Source organism: Cetorhinus maximus, chromosome 17, assembly GCF_964194155.1.
Source record: "Cetorhinus maximus chromosome 17, sCetMax3.hap1.1, whole genome shotgun sequence".
NCBI lineage: Eukaryota > Metazoa > Chordata > Chondrichthyes > Lamniformes > Cetorhinidae > Cetorhinus > Cetorhinus maximus.
In genome coordinates this window covers 91,423-117,424 of record NC_135895.1, presented here as the reverse complement: position 1 = coordinate 117,424, position 26,002 = coordinate 91,423, and the positions used below count along the sequence as shown (strand labels likewise).

Here is a 26,002-nt window from a genome sequence, read left to right as displayed (position 1 = left end):
AAGAGAAGCAAATTATCTAAATGGTGAGAGATTGCAGAGCTCTGAGAGGCAAAAGGATCTGGGTGCCATAGCGCATGAATCACAAAAGGCTAGTATGTAGGTACCACAAGTAATTAGGAAAGATAATAGAATGTTATCGTTTATTGTAAGGGAAATTGAATACAAAGGTGGAGAGTTTATTCTTCAGTTGTAGAGGGCACTGGTGAGACCATATCTGCAGTACTGTGTACGGTATTGGTCACCTTATTTGTGGAAGAATGTAAATGCATTTGAAGCAGTTCAGAGAATGTTTGCTAGCCCAATACCAGGAATGGGCAGGTTGTCTTATGAGGAAAGATTGGACAGGTTAGGCTTATATCCACTGAAGTTTAGAAGAGTAAGAAGCGACTTACTTAAGAAGGGAGTGAGGCAAAAGACGGGAAATTACAGGCCGATTAGCCTGACCTCGGTCGTTGGTAAGATTTTAGAGTCCATTATTAAGGATGAGATTTCAGAATACTTGGAAGTGCATGGTAAAATCGGGCAAAGTCAGCATGGTTTCATTAAGGGGAGGTCACGCCTGACAAATCTGTTAGAATTCTTTGAGGAGGTAACGAGTAGGTTAGACAAAGGAGAGCCAATGGATGTTATCTACTTGGACTTCCAGAAGGCCTTTGACAAGGTGCCGCACAGGAGGCTGTTCAGTAAGATAAGAGCCCATGGTGTTAGAGGCAAGGTACTAGCATGGAGAGAAGATTGGCTGTCTGGCAGGAGGCAGAGAGTGGGGATAAGGGGGTCCTTCTCAGGATGGCGCCGGTGACTAGTGGAGTTCTGCAGGGGTCAGTGTTGGGACCACAACTTTTCACTTTATACATTAATGATCTAGATGAAGGAACTGAGGGAAATCTGGCTAAGTTTGCAGATGATACAAAGATAGGTGGAGGGACAGGTAGTATTGAGGAGGCGGGGAGGCTGCAGAAGGATTTGGACAGGTTAGGAGAATGGGCAAAGAAGTGGCAGATGGAATACAACGTGGGGAAGTGTGAAGTCATGCACTTTGGTAGGAAGAATAGAGGCATAGACTATTTTCTAAATGGGGAGAGAATTCAGAAATCTGGAGTGCAAAGGGACTTGGGAGTCCTGGTCCAGGATTATCTTAAGGTTAACTTGTAGGTTGAGTTGGTAGTTAGGAAGGCAAATGCAATGTTGGCATTTATTTCGAGAGGACTAGAATATAAAAGCAGGGATGTGCTGCTGAGGCTTTATAAGGCTCTGGTCAGACCACATTTGGAATATTGTGAGCAATTTTGGGCCCCGTATCTCAGGAAGGATGTGCTGGCCCTGGAGAGGGTCCAGAGGAGGTTCACGAGAATGATCCCAGGAATGAAAGGCTTAACATATGAGGAACGTTTGAGGACTCTGTGTCTATACTCGATGGAGTTTAGAAGGCTGAGGGGGGATCTGATTGAAACTTACAGAATACTGAAAGGCCTGGATAGAATGGACGTGGGGAAGATGTTTCCATTAGTAGGAGAGACTAGGACTCAAGGGCACAGCTTTAGAGTAAAGGGAAGACCTTCAGAGATGAGGAGAAACTTCTTTAGCCAGAGAGTGGTGAATCTGTGGAATTCATTGCCACAGAAGGCTGTGGAGGCCAGGTCATTGAGTGTATTTAAGACTGAGATAGATAGGCTCTTGATTGGTAAGGGGATCAAAGGTTACAGGGAGAAGGCGGGAGAATGGGGTTGAGAAACTTGTCAGCCATGATTGAATGGCGGTGCAGACTCGATGGGCCGAATGGCCTAATTTCTGATCCTATGTCTTATGGTCTTATGGTCTATTCTTAACTTCCTTAGTTAGCCATGGATGGTGCAACCTTCTGATAGAATCTTATCTTTATTGAGAATTAAGAAATATCTCCTTAAATGTCTACCACTGCTTCTCTATGATCTTACCTTGTAACCTATTTTATCAGTCCATTGGAACCAACTCTGTATTCATAACTTTGTAATAACCTTTATTTGAGTTTAATATACTACCCAGATCTCTCACCCTCAAACTGAATGTGAAATTCTATCATGTTGTGATCATTTTTGCCCAGAGGTTCCTTTACCATGTGATCATTACTTAATCCTGTCTCATTACGTATTACCAGGCCTAAAATATTCTGTTCCCTGGCTGTTTCCAGAATGCATTGTTCTAAGAAACTGTCCAGAATACACTCTGTGAGCTCATTCTCAAGGCTACCGTTGCCAATTTCATTCATCCAATCCAACTGAAGATTATTGCAGTACTTTCATACATACCTCCATTATTACTTGATTTATACTCTGTCCTATAGCGTAGCTATTCTTAGAAGGCCTATAAACTACTTCCACCAGTGACTTATTTTGCTTACTATTTCTAATCTCCGCCCATACTGATTCTACATCTTGGTCTTCTAAGCCAAGATCAATTCTCACTACTATACTGATCTTATCCTTTATTAACAGAATTACTGCACCTCATTTTCCTTTCTTCCTTTCCTTCTAAAAGGTCAAATACCCTTGAATGTTCAGTTCCCATCCTTGATCACTTTGCAACCATGTCTCTGTAATGGCTATTATATCATACCCATTTATTTCTATTTGTGCTATCAATTCATCCATCCTATTATGCCTCACTCCCTTCTTAAAAAGGGTGGTTACATTAGTGATTTTCCAGTCCTCTGGGACCGTCCCTGACTCCCGTGATTCCTGAAAGATCGCCATTAACACCTCCACTATCTCTTTAGTATCTCCTTCAGAACTCTGGGGTGTAATCCATCTGGTCCAGGTGATTTATCCACCTTCAGACCTTTCAGTTTTCATAGCACCTTCTCCTTGGTAATGGCCACCATTCTCACCTCTGCCCCTCGACTCTCTTGAACTTTGGGGATGTCACTCGTGTCTTCCACTGTGAAGACTGACGCAAAGTACCTATTCAGTTCCTCCGCCATTTCTTTGTTCCCCACTACTACTTCTCCAGCGTCATTTTCAGCGGCCTAATGTCAACTTTTGCCTCTCTCTTACCCTTTATATATCTAAAAAAACTCTTGCAATCTTCTTTTATATTACTGGCTAGTTTACCCTCATATTTAATCTTCTCCCTCCTTATTTCTTTTTTAGTTGTCCTCTGTTGGTCTTTGTAGGCTTCCCAATCCCCTGGTTTCCCACTGTTCTTCGCCGCATTGTATGCTTTCTCTTTAGCTTTTATGCTGTCCCTGACTTCCCTTGTCAGCCATGGTTGCCTCGTCCACCCTTTAGTATGCTTCTTCTTCCTAGGGATGAATTTTTGCTGTGTCTCCCAAATTACTCCCAGAAACTCCTGCCATTGCTGTTCCACTGTCTTTCCTGCTAGGCTCATCTCCCAGTCAATTCTGGCCAGCTCTTCCCTCATGCCTCTGTAGTTGCCTTTATTCAACTGTAATACCGTTCCATCTGATTCCAGCTTTTTCCTCTCAAATTGCAGGGTAAATTCTTTCATATTATGGTCACTTCTTCCTAAGGGTTCCTTCACCTTAAGCTCCCTTATCAAATCTGCCTCATTACACATCACTAAATCTAGAATTGCCTGTTCCCTAGTGGGCTCCACCACAAGCTGTTCCAGAAAGCCATCTCGTAGACATTCCACAAATTCCTTTTCTTGGGATCCACTACCAACCTGTTTTTCCCAGTCTACCTGCATATTAAAATCCCCCATGATCACTGTAACCTTGCCTTTCTTACACACCTTTTCTATCTCCTGGTGTATCTTGTGCCCCACATCCTGACTACTGTTCGGAGGCCTGTACATAACTCCCATTATGGTTTTTTTGACCTTTGCGGTTCCTCAACTCTACCCACACAGATTCTACATCATCTGACCCTACATCATTTCTTGCTATTGATTTAATTTCATTTCTTACTAACAAAGCAACCCCACCCCCTCTGCCAACCTGCCTATATTTTTGGTAGGATGTATATCCTTGGATATTTAACTCCCAGTCCTGATCCCCTTGCAGCCATGTCTCCGTAATGCCCACATCATACCTGCCAATTTCAATCTGCGCCACAAGCTCATTTACCTTATTTCGTATACTGTATCAAATTGAAAGTAAAGGTGTACAATGTCTGTACAAGAGTGCTGTTTGGCTGCAGTAGAGAGCTTCAGTTGGAGATTGGTGACTGGGAGGTTACAGGTTAAATTTAGGGTTAAATTCTATCTAAAGTCTTGTTTTTCTTTAATTTAGCAATTAACTAAAAGTTGCTGTTAGGGTTAGAAAGTGAGTTTTAGGCCAGCCTTAAACAGGGCTCATATAGGCTCTGCTTGCAGCTAGTTAATTGGAGAACTGGCTGAAACAAGTTTGCAGAGGCTAGGCTCAGAGGGTATAAAAGGTTAAAAACCTTTGTAGATCAACTCTATCACTAACAATACAACTCGGCCACCCTATAACATCATTTTACCCTTTATTTTACAATTCCATCTCCACCTGCTTTCTGTTGCTAGGTGATGGGAAGAGTGCGGGTCCTCCTTGGTAACGGGGGTGAGAGCAGGTCCTGTTGTTGGGTGACAGAGAGCAGTCTCGTGCTGACCAAGACATGGGCGGGGTCTGGTGACGGAGCGCGGGAGTGGGCGGGGCCTGTCGCTGGTAACCTAGCGGGGGTGGGGCTTTGTCGCTGGAACCCTGAGTTGCGAGGAGCTTTCTTGGTGACGGATAGGTAGGCGGGGCCTGTCGCTGAACCACCCCCCCCCCCCCCGGAGGTAGGCGGGGCCTATCTCTGGTTACGGAGTGGTAGGCGGAGCCTCCTTGGTGACGGAGCGGGGCGGGGCCTATCGCTGGTTACGGAGCGGAGGTGGGATCTATCGCTGGTAGAAGGGGCTGGGGAGACTGACCCCGCCCACAGCGCTGATCCAATGGAACAGGGAGCGCGTCACTGGCGGCCTGATCCCGACCCGATAGTTTCCACAGCAACCGGCATAACAACAACAAGAGGAAGGAGAGAGAAGATGGTGGGAAACTTCAGTTTGAATCTAAACTGTGTGGAGGGAGGGGGAGATGTAAAATGTGAAGATCTGTCTGATAGATAATATATGGGAGATAGGGGGGGGTGGATGGAGAGAGCAGCCTCTGAGGGAGGGGGGTGGAGAGAGCAGCTTCTGAGGGGGGGGGGAGAGCAGCCTCTGAGGGGGGGGGGAATGGAGAGAGCAGCCTCTGAGGGGGGGGGGTGGAGAGAGCAGCCTCTGAGGGGGGGGGTGGAGAGAGCAGCCTCTGAGGGGGGGGTGGAGAGAGCAGCCTCTGAGGGGGGGGGATGGAGAGAGCAGCCTCTGAGGGGGGGGGATGGAGAGAGCAGCCTCTGAGGGGGGGGGTGGAGAGAGCAGCCTCTGAGGGGGGGGGGATGGAGAGAGCAGCCTCTGAGGGGGGGGGTGGAGAGAGCAGCCTCTGAGGGGGGGGGGTGGAGAGAGCAGCCTCTGAGGTGGGGGGGGATGGAGAGAGCAGCCTCTGAGGGGGGGGGTGGAGAGAGCAGCCTCTGAGGGGGGGGGGAGAGAGCAGCTTCTGAGGGGGGGGGATGGAGAGAGCAGCCTCTGAGGGGGGGGGAGAGAGCAGCTTCTGAGGGGGGGGGATGGAGAGAGCAGCCTCTGAGGGGGGGGGGTGGAGAGAGCAGCCTCTGAGGAGAGGGGGGGGGATGGAGAGAGCAGCCTCAGGGGGGTGGATGGAGAGAGCAGCCTCTGAGGTGGGGGTGGAGAGAGCAGCCTCTGAGGGGGGGGTGGAGAGAGCAGCCTCTGAGGGGGGGGGATGGAGAGAGCAGCCTCTGAGGCGGGGGGATGGAGAGAGCAGCCTCTGAGGGGGGGGGGGGATGGAGAGAGCAGCCTCTGAGTTGGGGGGGGGGATGGAGAGAGCAGCCTCTGAGGGGGGGGGATGGAGAGAGCAGCCTCTGAGGGAGGGGGATGGAGAGAGCAGCCTCTGGGGGGGGATGGAGAGAGCAGCCTCTGAGTTGGGGGGGGGAGATGGAGAGAGCAGCCTCTGGGGGGGGGGGATGGAGAGAGCAGCCTCTGAGTTGGGGGGTGGAGATGGAGAGAGCAGCCTCTGGGGGTGGGGGGGAGATGGAGAGAGCAGCCTCTGAGTTGGGGGGGGGGGAGATGGAGAGAGCAGCCTCAGTTTGGTGGGGGGGATGCAGAGAGCAGCCTCTGAGGGGTCAGATATTCTCTGTAATTTAGCGGGACACTGTCCGGGCCGCAGCTTGGGGATTGTCAGCAGCTTCAGTCAGATTGGTTAACGGAGGAAACGGAGAGTGGCCATCAATGTACCACAAGGATCAGTGCTGGGACCTCAACTATTTGCAAGTTATTAATGACTTGAATGACGGGACCTAATGTATCGTTGCTAAATTTGCTGATGACACTGAGTTAGGTAGAAGATTGAGTGAAGAGGACATAAGGAGTCTGCAAAGGGACATCAATAGGTTAAGTGATTGGGCAGATGGAGTATAATGTGGGAAAATGCGAACTTATTCACTTTGACAGGAAAAATAGAAACACTATACTATTTAAATGCAGAGAGATTGCAGAGCTCAGTACAGAGGGATCTGGGTGTCCTGGTACATGAATCATAAAACATTAGTATGCAGATGCAGCAAGTGATTAGGAAGATAAATGGAATCTTGTCATTTATCGCAAGGGGTATAAAGTAAGTAAGTTTTACTGTAGCTGTTGATGAGAACACGTGTGGAAAACTGTGTATCCTTTGGCATCCTTATTTAAGAAAAGACGTAAATACATTAGAAACATTTCAGAGAAGGTCCATTTGACTGATTCCTGGAATGAAGGGATTATTTTATCATGGAAAATTAGACAAATTAGGCCTGTATCCATTGGAGTTTAGAAGACTGAGAGGTGGTCTTATTGAAATATATAAGATCCTGAGGGGTCTCGACGTGGTGGATGCTGGAAGGATGTTTCTGCCTGTGGGAGAATCTAGAATTAGGGGCACCATTTAAAAATAAGGGATCTCCCATTTAAAACAGAGATGAGAAGAATTTTTTTCTCAGAGGTTCGTGAATCTATGGAATTCCCTTCCCCAGAGAGTGTTGGAGGCAGGATCACTGAATATTTTTAAGGCTGATTTAGATAGATTCTTGACTAACAAGGGAGTCAAAAGGTATTGGGGGTAGGCAGGAAAGTGGCGTTGACGTCACAATCAGATCGGCTGTGATCTTATCAAATAGCGGAGCAGACTTGAGGGGCCAAATGGCCTACACCTGCTCCAAATTCGATGTTCATATGTAGAAAGTTATAGATACATTTCCGAGAGAGAGTGTAACAAAGTTCACTTGACTGGTTCCTGGGTTGTCTTATGATGAGAGGCTGAGTAAATTGGATCTATATTCTCTGGAGTTTAGAACTGGAGTTTTCGCTGGTCAGCAAATCTAAAACATGGGGCACAGTCTCAGGATAAAGGGTCATTCACTTATGACTGAGATGCGGAGGAATTTCTTCACTCAGTGTGTTGTGAATTTTTGAAATTCTCTGCACCAGAGGGTTGTGGATGTTCTGACATTAAGTATATTCAAGACAGAGATCCCCACAGATTTTTGGGTACTAAAGGAATTAAGACCTATGAGGATAGTGCAGGAAGCTGGAGTTAAGGTAAATGATCAGCCATGATCTTGTTGAATGGTGGAGCAGACTCGAAAGGCCAAATAACCTACTCAAGCTCTTATTTCTTATGTTCTTAAATGGTTACCTCACTTGAATCATACGGTTCTGGTCTTCATATAATAATGCAAAAATGTAAGAATATGATGGGGTTTCAAAGGGTAGAGGTTGAGATGGTTCCACTTACAGCAAGGCTAGAAATAGGGACCATCAGTACAAGATAGACACTATTAAATCTAATAGGGGATTCAGGAGAAACTATTTTTATTATTATTCATTCGTGAGATTTGAGCATCATTGGCAAGGCTAACATTTATTGCCCATTTCAAATTGTCGTTGAGAAGTGGTGGGAATGTGGAACTCACTACCACAGGGAGTGGTTGAGTTTAATAGCTTTGATACTTTTAAGAGGGAATGGATAAAGACATGAGGGAGAAAGGAATAGAAGGATATGCTTATATTATGAAATGAAGAAGGGGAGGAGGAAAGTCACGTGGAGCTTAAACACTGGCATAGACAAGATGGGGCAAACAGTCTATTTTTATGCTGTACATACAATGTAATACTGTGCTGTATGGGTGTGAGAGAGTTCCTGTTGATTCCTCCTGCTGTCTTTCAGTCAGTGTGTCCTCCCGGAACTTGTGGCCCTGAGGTTCAGGGCACTTCCTCAACAAGCCTCAGCCGTTCACGTCGATATCGGACCAAGGCCTCAAACTCTCAAGTTGATGAGACTCTGTTTGGAAACCGTCTTCAGGTAATGTCATTCAAGAATGGGCCTATGCTGTGTGGTACTGAGCCCCGCACACAGACACACCGAGATCTCAACTTACATTACCCTCTTCCTGGAGGAGGTAAGAACATAAAAAATAGGAGCAGGATTAGGCCATTAACTCCTCAAGCCTGCCTCACAAATTCAATAAGATCTGAAAGTGGCCTTAATGCCATTTTCCTGCCTGACCACCCCATAATCCTTGACTCTAGTGCAGATCAAAAATGTAGCTAAGCTTTGAATATATTGTGTCAGTCGTGAATGGTGGTGGACAATTAAGCAACTCACTAGAGGAGGAGGCTCCACAAATATCCCCATCCTCAATGATGGGGGAGCCCAACACATCAGTGCAAAAGATAAGGTTGAAGCATTTGCAACAATCCTCAGCCAGAAGTGCCGAATGGATGATCCATCTCGGCCTTCTCTGGAGATCTCCAGTATCACAGATGCCAGTCTTCAGCCAATTCGATTCACTCCACGTGATATCAAGAAACAGCTGAAGGCATTGGATACTGCAAAGGCAGTGGGCCCTGACAATATTCCGGCAATAGTACTTGTCATGACCGGGATGGGAGGAGTGCACAAATTATTAAGCCCCGCTAGTCCGCATGCCGAACCATTAATTTAAATGTTTAATTTTCTCACTGAAATGGCCAATTGTTTACCTAACCCTCTAGTACCCAGAAGAAAGGAGACTCTGACCAATCTTCTTTCAAAAACTCAGAATGATTAATTTATTTTAAAACAAAACTTATTTTAACGAGTTGAAAATATTGGTTAACACACAATTGTAATTGGAAAGTATAACTATCTATCTCTTCCTAAAGAGTTCCCCCAGCATACACACAGACACACACAAAGACATACAGAGGACAAACAGTCTCTCTGCAGAGATGGGCTTTGGAGGATGGGTGTTATAAAATAAACGCTAAAACCCGCAGGGTCTTGATGCTGTCGACCTGGAGTTCTGTCATGTGCAGACCCGCTGGTCCTGGTAGATGCCTGGATGTTCTCACCACTGGTCTCAGCTTTTCAGGTCCAAATGCAGATCAGTTACACTCAGATGAGGGTCCTCTGGCTACAGGTTGATAGCTACACACAATTTTAGGCAGGATAGAAATAGGGAGCTAGCCAAGGTAGGCTTCTTTCCTCAGCTCATTCTCCAACAAGACTGCCATCAAAACAGCAGGTTCACAATTTAAATTTTTTTCTCTCTCCCATGCGATTGCCTTTTTGTCTCCCAGCTTTACATTAATTATAGTTCTTCACAGTTCAACACAAACAAACAACTCCTTCTCAAGTACCATATAGGGCAGGTGATTTCTTGGAAGAGGCCTGCTTGTTTACAGTTCCAAGTTGAATTTATGACCTCTAAAAAAAAATCCCAGGTTAGCATCCAGATCATGCCAAATCCTTCCATTTTGTAAAATAAAACTTCAGGATTGAGAGATTTGATTCTAACAGACTGAAGACAATAATACTGAAGACTTGTGCTGCAGAACTTGCCTCGCCCCTAGCCAAGCTGTTCCAGCACAGCTACAACACTGGCATCTATCCGGCATCTATGTAAAAAATTGCCCAGGTATGCCCTGTACACAAGAAACAGGACAAATCCAACCCGGCCAATTATCGCCTCATCAGTCTACTCAATCAACAGTACAGTGATGGGAGGGCTCATCAACAGTGCTATCAAGTGGCACTTGCTAAGCAATAACCTGATTACTGACACTCAGTTTGGGTTCCGCCAGGGTCATTCAGCTTACAGCCTCCATTACAGCCTTGGTCCAAACATGGACAAAAGAGCTGAACTCCAGAGGTGAGGTGAGAGTGACTGCCCTTGACATCAAGGCTGCATTTGACCAAGTGCGGCATCAAGGAGCCCTAGCAAAACTGGAGTCAATGGGAATCGGGGAGAAAACTCTCAGCTGGTTTGAGTCATATCTAGCACAAAGGAAAATGGTTGTGGTACTTGCAGGTCAATCATCTCAGTTCCCGGACATCACTGCAGGAGTTCCTCAGGGTAGTGTCCTAGGCCCGACCATCTTCAGCTGCTTCATCAATAAGGTCAGAAGTGGGGATGTTCGCTGATGATTGCACAATTTTCAGCACCATTCGTGACTCCTCAGATACTGAAGCAGTTCATGGAACTTCCACTTGGAAGTTCCCCTTCAAGTCACTCACCATCCTGACTTGGAAATATATCGCCGTTCCTTCACTGTCGCTGTGTCAAAATCCTGGAACTCCCTTCCTAACAGCACTGTGGGTGTACCTACACCACATGGACTGCAGCGGTTCAAGAAGGCAGCTCACTACCACCTTCTCAAGGGCAATTAGAGATGGGCGATAAATGCTGGCCCAGCCAGTGATGCCCCCACCCCATGATTTAAATATAAAATAAATTCAATGACCCAGCCTCCACTGCTCTCTGGGGTAGAGAATTCCAAAGATTAACTACTCTCTGAGAGAAGAAATGGGAGACCCCTTATTCTGAAACTGTGCCCTTGTTCTAGATTCCCTCACAAGGGAAAAAATCCTCTCACTTTTTCCCTGTCAAGCTTCCTCAGAATTATATATGTCTCAGTAGGATTACCACTCATTTTCATACAATCCAATGAGTTTAGGTGCCAATCTGATCAATTTTTTCTCATAAAACAGCCCCTTCATCCCAGGAATCAGCCCAGTGAACATTCGCTGAACTGCCCTCATTGCAAGTATACTCCCCGTTAAGTAAGGAGACCAAAACTGTACACAGTACCCTTGGTGTGGTCTCACCAATGCCCTTTACAGTCGTGTCAAGACTTCCCTACTTTTATACTGGATCCCTTTTCAATAAAGGTCAACATTCCATTTGCCTTCCTAATCACTTGTGTTATGACACAGCAGTTGGTAAAGGCTGAGTTGTTTAAATCCCAGAGGGAAACTTGAACAATGTCATAACCTATATTTTCAATTGCTATGTTTGAGATGCAGCTCTGAATTCAGGAATAAGACCAACAAGTCTCAAGAGGGTTTTTATATAAAACTAAATTAAACATTTAATAATTTAACAACAAATTAAACACATACACATGTCTACAAATTACTACCATAATAACTTTTAAACAAATCCCCAAATTAATCACACACAGGTAAATCTTCACCAAGGTAATAAAAACCCAGAGACTTTAAATAGACACCAGAAAAAGTACATTTGACCTTACAAATTCAAAATGAGGCTTCTTGCAGTTTGGTTCCTTTGCAGACACAATTGTAGGCTTACAGGCTGGTTAGACCTTAAATGCCTCTGCCTTACACACACAAACTCCTTTCTGTTTATACCTAGCTTTTCCTTTGAATGTAAATTTTCCATTGTATCATCAAGCTTGTAACATTACACCTCCTAACAATAATATTTTCATCCCACTAATTTTATTAGTAATATAAACACATTGCTTGGCGTCACCCAGCAAGGTGCAAGATCTTACCCATTCTTTTGAATGGTTTATTCAACAAATGCAAATTTACACTTTATCTTCTCCTCCTTATGTTTACCTAATTAACATCTCAAAACTACTATACATCAAGCATCCAGACTAGCTGCCTTTAATCCAATTAAACCGCAAATAGTCACACACATAAACACACACATTGACACAGACCCTACTACAATTCCAATTTAAAAATAACTTCCAATAACATTATGCACATTAACACCTCTCATGACACTTGCTATACCTGCATTCTAACTTTTTGTGATTCATGTACAAGGACATCCAGATCCCTCTGTACTGCATGCAGTCTCTCCCCATTTAAATAATATTCAACTTTTCGATTCTTCAGTCAGCTATAGCTCAGTTGGTGGCACTCTGGCCTGTGAATCACAAGGTTCTGAGTTCAAGTTCCCTGCTAGGGCTTGTACGCAAAAATCAAGTCTGATGCTTTGGTGCAGTTGAGGCCTCAGGACGCATCCCTGTGGCACTCCACTAGTTACTGTTTGACAATCTGAAAATGATCCATTTGTCCTGAATCTCTGTTTCCTGTTAGTTAGCCAATTCTCTATCCATGCTAATATATCACCTCCAACACCATGAGTTTTTATCTTGTGTGGTAATCTTTTATGTGGCACCTTATTGAACACCTTTTTAAAAAAATCCAAGTACACTACATTTACTTGTTTCTTGCTTGTTACATCCACAAGGAACTCTATTAAATTCATCAAACGTCATTTCCCTTAGATAAAACCATGTTGACTCTGCTTGATTGTATTCTGATTTTATAATGGATTCCAATATTTTCCCAGTGACAGATGTTAGGCTAACAGGTCTTTTGTTTCCTGCTTTCTGTCTCCCTCCTGTCTTGAATTGAGGTTTTATATTTGATTTTTACAGTGCCAACCTTTCCAGAATCTATGGAATTTTCGAAGATCACAACTCAATGCATTTGCTACCTCTGCAGCTACTTTCTTTGAGACCCTAAGATGCAGGTCATCAGGTCCAGGGGACTTGAGGTCCTCCAGTTTCATTTTTTTTTAATTCATTCACAGGATGTGGGCTTCACTGTCTGAGTCAGCATTTATTGCCTATTCCTAGTTGCCCTTGAGACAGTGGTGGTGAGCTGCCTTCTTGAACCGCTGCAGTCCCTGTGGTGTAGGTACACCCACAGTTCCGTTAGGAAGGGAGGTCCAAGATTTTGATCCAGCGCCAGTGAAGGAACAGCGATTATATTTCCAATTTTTTTCTGACTCTGAAGGTTCAGCAATGGAAGGCTGAAGTTGAAATGTGGATTTGGGTTACTTCAGTACCCCGGAAGAAGCAAGGTATGGCTTTGGTGTTATCATTACCAGCCAAAAGTAAGATAAGAAGTAAGGTATTTTCAGAGTGGAAAGTGGATGATTTGGATCATGAAGGATTGAACCTTCTGTGACAATTTTTAGCAAAAGTGAACAACAATGCTGTGAAACAAAGGATAGAGGATTCAATGGTGGCCGAATTTTGAGATCGACCAAATATTAGATGAAGATTCCAATACAACGATGGGGTTAATGACAAGAGGTATAAAAATGGTCGTAACCCTAGCCAATTTGAGAGTCAGGACAAAAGGCGTGTCTGGGACGATGACCGTTTAAACCCAAGAAATGCACGGGGTAGGGTTAATCAGCATTTTCGGAGTGATTCCCAGCATCATTACGTGATGAACTGTTCACAGCGAAGGAATCGCATTTTTGAAGTGACCCATGAGATTGATTTATCTGAAACTGAAAATGATGATGGTGACTGCCATGATGGAATTGTATTGATCACTGAGAGTTTGAATCCGGTGAAGAGTATCTTGATGGTAGATTCCTTCAACTGTGCAGCTCTGGACTGTAGTTGAACTTCTATGGCATGTGGCATGGACTGGCTTGACTGCTATCTGGAGTCTTTCGATGAGGCAGACTGGCGGAAGGTCAAGGAGTATGAAAGCCCTACCCGCTTCAGGTTCAGAGACAACAATACATTAACATCCTCCAAACAGGTGGTCCTCCCTTGTAAGATAGCAGGGGTCAATCTGTTTATCAGAACTGATGTGGTTTCTAGCGAGATACTACTGTTAAACCATTCTGCGATGAAGAAGGCTCAGATGATGCTAGATATGAGGAATGATAGGGCAGTTGTGTTTGGAAAAATTGTGGATCTACATTTTACTCGGTCGGGCTATTACCAGTTGCCACTACGGAAGCCAGAGATTTCTCATCAAAAAGTTCATGAAGTTTTGTTAACTGCTGAGAATAAGAATTTAGTGGACTAAAAGAAGATCACTTAGAAATGACACACACAATTTTCCACATCCGGCAGCACAGAAACTGAAGACTCTACTTCGAGATGTGGGAGTGGTCGATAAAGGATATGATGACCTTATTGAATAAATCACTGCTCAGTGTGAAATTTGTCTTAAATATTGCAAGACACCGCCTGTTGTGAGCTTGTCAGGAGCCAGGGAGTTTAACAATGCAGTGGCAATGGACTTGAAAGTTTGGGACAGGGATAGGGGTATTTTCTTTACTATACTTCGTAGATATGGAAACCAGATTTAGCCTATCCACTGTGATACATGACAAAAGGGCCATTGTCAATAAGGTCATGGAGAAATGGGTAAGAACAGGGTTGGGAATACTAATGAAGTTCCTCACAGATAATGGTGGGGAACTCGCCAATGAGGAATTTCGAGATATGTTCAAAAATTTAAACATCATAGTTATGCACACTGCAGCTGAGATCCCGTTTAGTAATGGTCTTTGTGAAAGAAATCATGCGGTAATAGATGACATGTTACATAAAATATTAGCTGATCAACCAGATTGTAAACTGCAAATGGTGCTAGCATGGGCGGTGCACACAAAAAACTCTCTGCAAACGGTTGGGGGGTACAGTCCGTACCAGTTGGTGTATGGAAGAAATCCAAACTTACCTTCGGTGTTGTCAGATGCTCTCCCTGCTCTAGAAGGGACTGGCATTAGCTCCACCTTTTCTGCTCATCTGAACGCTTTGCATGCGGGCAGAAAAGCTTTCATTAAAGCTGAGGTTTTGGAGAAAATTGGGCAGGCCCTACAGCACCACATAAGGCCATCAGGAATACAGTTTAGACAAGGAGACATGGTATATTATAAAAGGGAAGCCGGAAAGAGTGGAAAGGACCTGGCAAGGTAATAGGGAGTGATGGGAAAGTAGTAATTGTGCAACACAGCAATCAAACTGTTAGGGTGCATTCTTCGAGGTTAATTGGAACTGACTATACCCTTACAGGTTCTGAACAGGACATAGAACGTGAGGAGGCACCATGTGATACACACACACCCACACACACACACAGTAGTTATGAGGAGCAGACAATGGCAGATACAGGGTTGGCTGACTATGAACAAAGTAATACTGAGGTACAGAACAACGCTATTCGTCCAAAAGGGCAACTACCTAAAGTAGGAACAAAGGAGACATACATACCAGAAGACATCAGTGTGTGGAGGGATGCCAGTATCATAGGGAGAGCAGGAAAGGCCACTGGTAAATACAAACATTGGCTAAATGTACAGGATGAAGGACAGGAGACAAGACCTATCGATTAGCAAACCGAGGTAAAGATGTGGAAAGCCAGAAAGTGCAGTATGAGTTCTGACAGTGGACCAGAATGTGATTGTGACCCTAGAAAAAAATCACAGACTTGCGAACGTGGTTCTGCTCGAATGGGACAACGATCTGTATGGCACGTATAAGGCCAAACCAAGATTAGTAGCCCGAGACTTTGAAGAGAGACCAGGGCCAGAATTTTCTTGTTGATGTGCAGGGGTGGGCCCTGCACGCCGACGCGAGGTGACGTCGAGCGAGTATCCCAACGTCACCGTGTGCCGTCGCGATATTTAGGTGGGTGGGATGATCTCTGATGCATGCCTCTCATTAATCAGCCAGTAGGCCCTTGAGGCAGCAATTGTCTGCTATTTTTCAGGGCCCGTGCGATCTTCAGGACATCACAAGGACGCAATGGGCAGGCGGGCAGGGCACATTTGTATAAATGTCATCCATGGGCAGGATAAGAGGGGTGAGTGAGGTCGTGAGTGGTATCTGTTAGATATTTGATTGTGAAAGTTACTGACACTTACCTTTGTGAGCAGGAATACTTCAAAACTCTTCACAGCTGCTTGGACAGGAGTAACAGCCTTCAGGTCAGGACTCTACAGTAACAATCAGTTTTGGGGCCTGCAGGTTTCAGGAAGCCTTCCCTTAGCCTGGGAATGGGACTTGAACTCTCCACTGGAGGAACCTCCTCTGAGGAGAAAGGGAGGGCCAGAAGGGGGAGGAGGCCAGGAGTCCACATTCAGCCTCCAGGGGAGCCACCTTTGGGAGCAGAGGTGCAGACATAAGGAGCGCAGGGCCAACAGGAAGTCCAAGGCGGAAGGGGCCATAGATGATGCCACTATGCTGCTGCCAGGGTTTACAGGCGGCGAAGCAGTTACCTCAATATGTCTGAGGTGCAGTGCCGAAGGAGGCTCCATCTCTCAACGGAGACAGTCAACTACATCTCAGATGATCAGCCCTGAGATCTGCGCCAACTGTTTGGGTGGGACCCCCATGCCAGTAGCTCTGAAGGTCACAGCTGCCCTCAACTTCTATGCCTCTGGCTCTTTCCAGGGGTCAGTGGGAGATCCCAGACAGCTGTCCACACTTGTGTCAAGCAGGTGACTGATGCTCTGTTCAGGTGTGCACTGACTTTCATCCACTACTGCTGGGACGAGGCCAGCCAGGCACAGCGAGCCAGAGGCTTCGTGGCCATTGCTGGCTTCCTCCGTGTCCAGGGTGCTATAGACTGTACACATGTGGACATCAAGGCGCCAGCGGGTGAGCCCGGTGCCTTCATCAACAGGAAGGGCTTCCACTCCATGAACGTGCAGATAGTGTGTGATCACAGGATGCTGATTCTACAAGTCTGTGCAAGGTACCCAGGCAGCTCCCACGACGCCTACATCCTCAGACACTCCCAGGTGCCGGGGCTCTTCAGTGCTCCAGCCCGGTTGGATGGATGCCTGCTGGGTGACAAGGGCTACCCCCTCAGAAGGTGGCTCATGATGCCTCTCCACCATCCAAGAACAGAAGCTGAGCAGCGGTACAATAGGAGCCACACCCCCACAGGGGCTGTGGTGGAGAGAACCATCGGTCTTCTCAAGATGTGCTTCCGATGCCTGCACCATTCAGGGGGCGCACTCCTGAGATCGTGTCTCGGTGATAGTGGTTGCATGCTGCGCGCTCCACAATCTTGCGCTGGAAAGGGGCGACTCAGTGAGCGAAGTTGCTCCGGCTGCACACAATGAGTCCAGCAGTGAGTCCAAGGATGAGCACACACAGAAGAACGCTGAGAGGATAGACGCTGACCCGGGCATACTCCAGGGAGGCAAGGACACCCGAGAGGCTTTAATCCAATGAACCTTCAGCAAGCCCACCACAGATGGATCTTCAACACATGCCGGGGCTGCAGGTTCCATACTCGATACCTGAGTGCAAAATCTGCTTGGATAGGAACATTAACTAAGGGCCTTGTCAATAAAGCTCAACGTCAAACAACTCACTCATAACATCATGGCTTCCTGTCCACCTGCAGAGGTAAGGAATCACCCTGAGCCATGCTTACATATCAAAATTTAATGATGAACAAGATTATGAGGGGCATAGACAGGGTGGATAGGGAGCAGTTCTTCCCCTTAGTTGAAGGGTCAGTCACGGGGGGACATAAGTTCAAGGTAAGGAGCAGGAGGTTTAGGGGGGGGATGTGAGGAAAAACCTTTTTACCCAGAGGGTGGTGATGGTCTGGAATGTGCTGCCTGGGAGGGTGGTGGAGGCGGGTTGCCTCACATCCTTTAAAAAGTACCTGGATGAGCACTTGGCACGTCATAACATTCAAGGCTATGGGCCAAGTGCTGGTAAATGGGATTAGGTAGGTAGGTCAGGTGTTTCTTACGTGTCAGTGCAGACTTGATGGGCCGAAGGGCCTCTTCTGCACTCTGGGATTCTGTGATATAACAAAATGAAGTTAAGGAAAAAAAAATTAGAAAGGTGTTGCACATCACACCAAGCGGTCATGAATGAATAGTGGGGCAACATAAAAGCACCAGTGAGAAAACCATGGTGTGCCTAAGGTGCCTTAAATTTACACTTACGAGCGATATGTCTAGGTGCTCCCCCCTCGCTGGCACTAGCTTCTGAGACAGCCTGCTCACTGTGCTGTCCTGTTGGCCTCGATGACCTTAGCGGACGTCCTCTGGCCCTTGGAGCCTGTGCCGGCGCCGCCTGGGAGGGAGCGGCCAGTTCCACAGCTGGCATCTCCCCAGTCGCCGCAGCCTCTTTGGTTGCCACAGTCACTGGCAGAGGGGCGAAAGAGCTGCTGCCCTCATCTGGAGTGCCCTGAGAGGAGCCTGCAGAGACGACAGGCAGCTGCTGCGCCAACGTGAGGTCGCATCGGACCACCTTGCTCACCGTAGATGGATGGGTACCGAGCTGGGATACTTGGTGCCCAAACCATCTCCCGCACAGGCACTGATCAGCTGAGATCATTGCTGATGTGAGGGCTTGCATGTCCGAGCGCAACCCCAGGAGGCCTTGATTGGTCTTCTGGAGGAGCCTCTCCATGAGATTCACCAATCTGTCCATGGAGGAAGCATGGCACTCGGCCATGATGCTCATTGCATCAGTGATGCTCCACGTGGACACCTCCAGCACAGGCACCATGCCACGCATTGCCTCATGTATCTCCCCCAGATCCTCCCGCATACCATGCTGCACTTCCAGCGTTTGCTGCCTCATGGACAACTCCAGAGGCACATCATCAGCCACTGACCAAGCATGTGCTTGGTCCCCTGCAGTCCTCCGACTGCTGGCGCCATGGGCACTCTCCGTCTCCGCCCGCTCCTCAAGCGAGGGCGAAATGCCCTCACTGTTGTGCCTCGGGACACTAGCTGATGATCTAATTCCCACTGAGATGCTAGTATCTGCGTTGGTGCCTGCCTGGCAGAGATGGTGTGACGCTGGTGAGTCAAAATGTTCAGGGCCCTCGGATGTGAGAGGTGGCCACTCTGCCTCCTCCTCCCGGCCCTGCTCCGGTGATGCTGAAAGGAAGAATAAGGACGTTTGATTAGTTAAAGTGGAGAAAATGTGCATGCTTGTCGCCCGGATCATTATGCGCTCATCCTTCCATAATCAATGGTCAACCCATGTTGCAAACTTCAATCACTGAGCATTCAACAGCACCATGGCTGCTGGGACACACATGGTGACCTCAGTGCTCGTCAAACATACCTCCCTGTGGCACCCCAGCCTCACCGCCACCGGTGGACCTGGTCGCATGGCGCCGCTCCAGATCCATGGCCTGTTGCTCGAATGGCGTCACGATGGCCAACTGGGCCTGGCCTCCGTCAGTCCGCATCCGCTTGGTGGAATTGTATGTAATCTTCTCCTGAAAAGGAGAGAAGAGCATTGATTAGTCTAGCCTGTACCTGGATTCCCATCGCATTCCTGCCACCCCAACCTGAGTGGGACATTGCAGGGCTCCAGTGCTTTGTCCCCGCAGCTGACACACACTCACACAAAGAAGCCAGGGCTGACCCCCCACTTGCCCAAATGCTGCCTCCATCACATTTGGCAGCACACGGTCTAACCTTGCAAAGCAAGGAGGCACAAGCACGTGGAATGCAAAGGCCAGCAGATGGCTTGGTGTCCCACCACCTGGAAGCTCCCCTCCCAGCATGTTAGCATCCTGACTTTGACATGCTTTGCAGTTCCAGCACTGTGCCCAGGTGCAGATCCTTGAGTTTGCCCCTGAATCTATACTGTGGGTGTCAGTGTCACACATGCTGCAGGTGCAAAACCCATCTCAGCACTACCCTCTCAGGGTGAACTAGGCATGGGCAATATCTGCTGGTCCACTGAGCGAGGGAAACATGCTGTGTAGGATTCAATGCTGTAACTGCACTCAGAGTTGTTGGGGGGAGGGGTGGGGCGGTGGCGCCTTAGGGGAAAGGCTGATGGCTGCATTAAGTGACCTCTGCCAACATGGTACTCACCCTTCCCAAGCGCAGGAGGATCTCTTGCGGCACTGGACCCACGTGCGTCGCACCACATCATGGGAGCTCACTGTCTCGGCCACCTCCTCCCAGGCACGTTTGGTCAGGTAGGGGTGCTTCTGCTTCCCGTCCCTCGGAAACAGGACCTCCCGCCGTGCTTCCACCTCCTCCAGGAGGGCAGCTAGGCACTTATCCGAAAAACAAGGGGCACACTGCCCCGCTGCCCTACCCTCTGGCCTGGCCTGTCCTGCTGCCTTACCCTCCGGCCTGGCCTGCTCCACTGGCTTACCCTCCGGACTGGCCTGCTCACCAGAAGCCCTCTGGTGAGCCCTTCTACTTGCCATTATGAACAGCCTTGCAAACACTGCCAGTGCTTCATTTAAATGGGCTGCTGAGTCACCATTGGAGCCGGCAGTTTGCACTCCCGCCACCGCCCGCCCACTCCCACTAACCTTGGGAGTTACGCATTACGCTGGGCGGGCCATAATTGGCCCGCCTGTGTAAAATGCCAGCGCGGACCCGATCACGGGCAGCCATCAGGTCCGCGCCCGCACTCGCCCGCTCCTGCTCGGCCCGCCCGACATGGGGAAAATTCTCCCCTAGGAGATCAGGATGTCAGAGTGGACTCGCCTTTTGTGTGAAAAGTGAGTTTTAACATTTTTTTAAGCTATTTTGGCATCCTATTCCTGGGAGTGCAAATGGATTGATATAAAGGCTGCGTTTTTACAGGTGCAGAATGTTCAAAGGGAAGATTTTTATTTGAAACCGCACAAAGAAGCCAGGAATGTAGAAGGAAAGTTATGGAAATTTAACAAGTGTGTTTAAGGGTTGAATGATGCATCAAGAGTTTGGTATTTTTCCGTGAGGTCTGTCCTGTTAAAAACAGGTTGCATTCAGTTAAAGGCAGATCCCGAGATGTTCTGCTGGTACCAAAAAGAGAAACTAGCTTGAATCTTTATCGTGCGTGTGATGATTTTCTGTGGGGAGGCTCTGTAGAATTGGAACAATGGGTAATCAAGAAGATAAAGAAAGAATCCCAGGTCGGGAAGTCAGGCTTCAGGGGCCTTTAAATACATAGGTTTAGACATTAACAGAGCAAGTTAGAACTGACATTGAATCAACAACCTTATCTAGAAAATGTTAATCATATCCCAATAACTCAGGTTAGATCCTCACATAAAGAGGATCCTGCTACCAAGGAAGAAACGGAACAGCTGAGAAGTTTGGTTGGGCAGTTGAACTGGTTGTGCACTCAGACTAGGCCTGACACTAGTTATGATGTGTTGGAGCCGAGTGCCATGATGAAACATGCTACAGTTGAGGGAGTTCTGAGAACATAGAAACATAGAAACTAGGAGTAGGAGTAGGCCATTCAGCCCTTTGAGCCTGCTCTGCCATTCATTATGATCGTGGCTGATCCTCCAGCTCAATAGCCTGCTCCCGCTTTCTCCCCATACCCTTTGATCCCTTTCGCCCCAAGAGCTGTATCTAACTCCTTCTTGAAAACATACAATGTTTTGGTCTCAACTACTTTCTGTGGTAACAAGTTCCACAGGCTCACCACTCTCTGGGTGAAGAAATTTCTCCTCATCTCAGTCCTAAATGGTCTACGCCATATCCTCAGACTGTGACCCCTGGTTCTGGACTCCCTCACCATCGGGAACATCCTTCCTGCATCTACCCTGTCTAGTCCTGTTAGAATTTTATAGGTTCCTATGAGATCCCCCCTCATTCTCCTGAACTCCAGCGAATATAATCCTAACCGACTCAATCTCTCCTCATATGTCAGTCCCGCCATCCCAGGAATCAGTCGGGTAAACCTTCGCTGCACTCCCTCTATAGCAAGTACATCCTTCCTCAGATAAGGAGACCAAAACTGCACACAATATTCCAGGTGTGGTCTCACCAAGGCCCTGTACAATTGCAGCAAGACATCCCTGTTCCTGTACTCAAATCCTCTGGCTATGAAGGCCAACATACCATTTGCCTTCTTTACCGCCTGCTACACCTGCATGCTTACCTTCAGCATTTAAAAAACACTTAAAAAAATTAAATTCTGAGATGTGTGCTCAAGTTTCCAGTCTTGGGTGATCCAGAAGATGAGGTTGGTCATTTTTAGTGATGCTTCACATGCCAATCTTCCAGACGGGTTCTCTAGCACAGCCGGGTTTATCATATTCTTGGTGGGAAAGAATGATAAATGTTGTCCGCTGGCTTGGGAGGCTGAGAAAATAAAAAATGTTGTGAAATGCCCCTTAGCTGCAGAAACACTGGCCTTAGTAGAAGCATTAGATATGGGGGTTTACCTATCCAATATACTAACAGAAATATATAAGGGGCAATGGGAGAAAAATTTGCCAATGGATTGTTATGTTGATAACCGGTCTCTTTGGGACAATGTTCATTCCATGAAAAGTGTCGCTGAAAAAAGGCTACAAATAGACCGAGCCAGCATAAAATAAATTTTAGAGAGGAGAGAGATCTCTAAAATACAATGGGTTAACACAAGTCACCAACTATCAGACTGTTTTACGAAAAGAAGTGCCTGTTCTAAGAAATTATTAAATGTATTGGAAGTGGGGTGTCTTATGTTATAATGATGCAATGAAAAAACTTTTTTTTGTTCTATATATATTTGGTAAAGGAAATACGGGAACTATAGATGTGGAAATACGAGCTTTATTTCCTTCTGTTTGTTTAAAAAAATGTTCTTTCAGTTTTCTTCCAAGGTTTTAATTTAAAAAGAAAAGAGGGGATCTGTCAATGTATAAATAATCACACTGCATGGTAATCACTTTGTTAAAGCCAATTGCTAGTTAAACAGGTGATGGGCATTGATTATCCCATCTAAACAGATTAAAAAGATACAGCTGGAACACTTTGTGTGGAAGCTACTTGGAAACTCTTTCGAGTTATCAACAGTCACAGATTGCATCTCTTTCGAGTACAATCACAGTTCTTGGTTTCCGGGAGTGGGACATGAACCCACAACTCTCTGATTCAAAGGCGAGGGTGCTATGAACTGAGCCACAGCTGACACCAGTAGCACTGGGGAGTTGTCTTAAATAAACCAATTTGAAAGACCAGCCTGGACTAATATTTCCACCACAACCTCTTATTGTGAGTAACAGCCTCCACCCAAACTGATTCTATATTTGATCTTCTGAGCCGAGATGATATTCACTTGCGTACTGATCTCATCCTTTATTAATTGAGCTACCCCATTTCCTTTTCCTTTCTTCCTATCCTTCTAAAACATCAAATTCCCTTGAATATTCAGTTCTCAGCCTTGGCCACTTTGCAATCATGTCTCTGTAATGGCTATCATATCATACCCATTTATTTCTATTTGTGTAAGCAATTCATCTATCTTGTTACAAGTGCTGTGTGCATTCAGATGAAGAGTCTTTAATTCTGTCTTTTTACCACTTTCCCTACTCTGACCTTATTTGCTTGTGCACTCTTATGTTTGTATGCTTTGTCCCTTCCTGTCAAACTTGGTTATTAGTACCTGTATCCTGCATTATTGCTTTGTTCTTTCTCTTTAACTTTCTTATCCTCCACTCACATGAATCCTCCCCACCATCCCTCTGCACAATTTACATTAAAGCCATTTCTACAATCCTAGTTTTATGTTTTGCCAAGGCACCAATCCCAACGCAGTTCAAGTGAAGCCCATCCCAACTGTACAGCTCCCTTTTTCCCCAGTGCTGGTGCCAGTGTCCCATGAATCAAACCCTTTAATCCCACACAAATATTTGATCTTATTGACCCTATACCAATTTGCTGATGGAGCAGGTAGTAATCCAGAGATTATTACCTTTGTGGTTCTGCTTTTAAATTTATCCATTCATGCTCCCTTAGCTGTACCTTTTCCTTAATCCCACCTATGTCATTGGTACTCACATGGGCAACTGGATCCTTCCCCTCCCACTCCAAGTTCCTCTCCAGCCCCGAGAGATGTCCTTAACCAGTGTACCTGGAAGGCAATGCAGTCATCAGGAGTCATCCTCGTGGCTGCAGAGAACAATATCTATCCCTTAACTATACTGTCCTCCACTACTATTACATTCCTTTTTACTCTCTCCACTTGAATTGCTCCCTCTACCGCAGTGTTGTGGTCAATTTGCTCATCTCCCCCCGCAGTCCACACAGGCTACAAGAACCTTGAATCTGTTGGATAAGTGCAAGGGCTGAGGGCTTCACCAGTGCTACCTTCTGGATCCCCATACCTGCCTCAGTAGTAGTCATACCTTGCTGTCCCTGACCAAATCTGAAGTACTTAGCCTAAGGTGTGTAATTGCCTCCTGGAACAAAGTATTTAGGTAACATTCTCCCCCTCCATCTCCCCTCCAGCCCCCGGCCCAACTGCTGCATCGCAGTGTCTGAAGCTCAAACTACAGGTAATTGTATTGGCTAACTAACAGGAAACAGAGAGTCAGGGTAAATGGGTCATTTCCGGGTTGGTGAACTGTAACTAGTGGAGTGCCACAGGGATTAGTGCTGGAGCCACAACTTGTTACAATCCATATTAATGACTTGAATGAAGGGGTTGAGTGTACTGTAACCAAATTTGCTGACAATACAAAGATACCTAGAAAAGCAAGCTTTGAGAAGGATACAAAGAATCCTGCATAGGGATATAGCTAGGTTAAGTGAGTGGACAAAAAATTGTTGGCAGCTGCTGCTGTTGCTTCTAGCTAATCCTACCAGGCGATCTGCCGTCATGGTAAGCATGCTCATCTGTCTTGCGCTATCCTCACACATCCAATGTAGCCCATGTGCAACCGTTTTGTGAAGTCCATCATCCAACTACACCTAGGTCGATTCCTCTTTCTGCTTCCCTCTAGTTTGCCCTCTAGAAGAGATCTCTGTAGCTTTTCAGGTCTGACCAAATGGCTGGAATACTGACATTTTCTTTTCTGGATGTCATTTTTGAGAGTTCTTTTTGCTCTTGCAATTTCAAGCACCTCTTCATTTGTCTTATGGCCTGTATATGGAATTTTCAGCAAACATCTTAGCATGCATATTTCAAAGGCCTCTATTTTCTTCCACAGATCTTTATTGTGCAGCATTCTGAGGTATACAGGAAAGAGGATAACATATAGCATCTTATGAATCTTTTCCTTGTTGTTGAAAGCTTGAGTTTTCTTATGTTAACACATCGTTCATCTTTACAGAATTACTTCTGGCCATCTCTACCCTTCAAACTTCTGCATCATGTCTGCCATCTTCTGTTATCATTTGTCCTAAATAGACAAACTTATCTACTTGTTCCAATGTGACATATTCCACTTCAGTCTTCACTCTTTCTTCTAATATATTCCTTCTAACTACAATTGTTTTTGTTTTTTTGGTATTTATACTCAATTCATATTCTAAACTGCAAGATTTTATTTGATCTATATTTTATAGAGTCTCTTCTGATTCTGTAAGTAGGGCTGTGTCGCCAGTATACTGCAAGTTTGTTACGTTCTTGCCTCCCATTTTTACCCCTGAAAGTACACCAAATTCCCTGAATATTTGTTCTGTGTACAGATTGAATAATTTTGGCACTAGGAGTTTGTGAGATTGTCTACTTTTTCAGGAAGAATAGAAAAACAATATTTAAATGGAGATAGACTGCAGAATGCTGCAACACAGAGGGATCTGGGTGTCCTTTTACATGAACCACAAAAAGGGAGCATGCAGGTAAAGCAAGTAATTAGAAAGGAAAATGAAATTTTGGCCTTTATTGGAAGGAGGAGATGGAGTATAAAAGTAGGGAAGTCTTGCTACAACTTTGTATGGCACTGGTGAGAGAGCACCTGGAGAACTGTGTACAATTTTAGTCTCCTTACTTAAGGAGGGGTATATTTGCATTGGAAGCAGCTCAGAGAAGGTCACTAACCTGATTCCTGGGATGAACGGATTGTCTTTAAGGAAAGGTTGAGCCTATACTGTTTGGGGTTTAGAAGAAACTTCTGCTTCTGCTTCTAATTCTTATGTTCATATGTAAGAATGAGAGGTGATCTTTTGAAACATATGAGGTCCTGAGGGAG

The 26,002-nt window shown here is 46.1% G+C and overlaps 1 protein-coding gene across 1 annotated transcript in view; it reads left to right on the top strand.

The window, feature by feature from the left end:
• The first annotated feature begins 7,593 nt into the window (after window positions 1-7,593).
• Window positions 7,594-26,002, top strand: part of LOC144692807 (cilia- and flagella-associated protein 45-like) — a 92,627-nt gene continuing 74,218 nt past the window's right edge. The window contains exons 1-2 of the mRNA XM_078561882.1: window positions 7,594-7,623; window positions 8,252-8,386. Coding sequence (XP_078418008.1) covers window positions 7,594-7,623; window positions 8,252-8,386 — 165 coding nt within the window. The remainder of the gene's footprint in view (window positions 7,624-8,251; window positions 8,387-26,002) is intronic.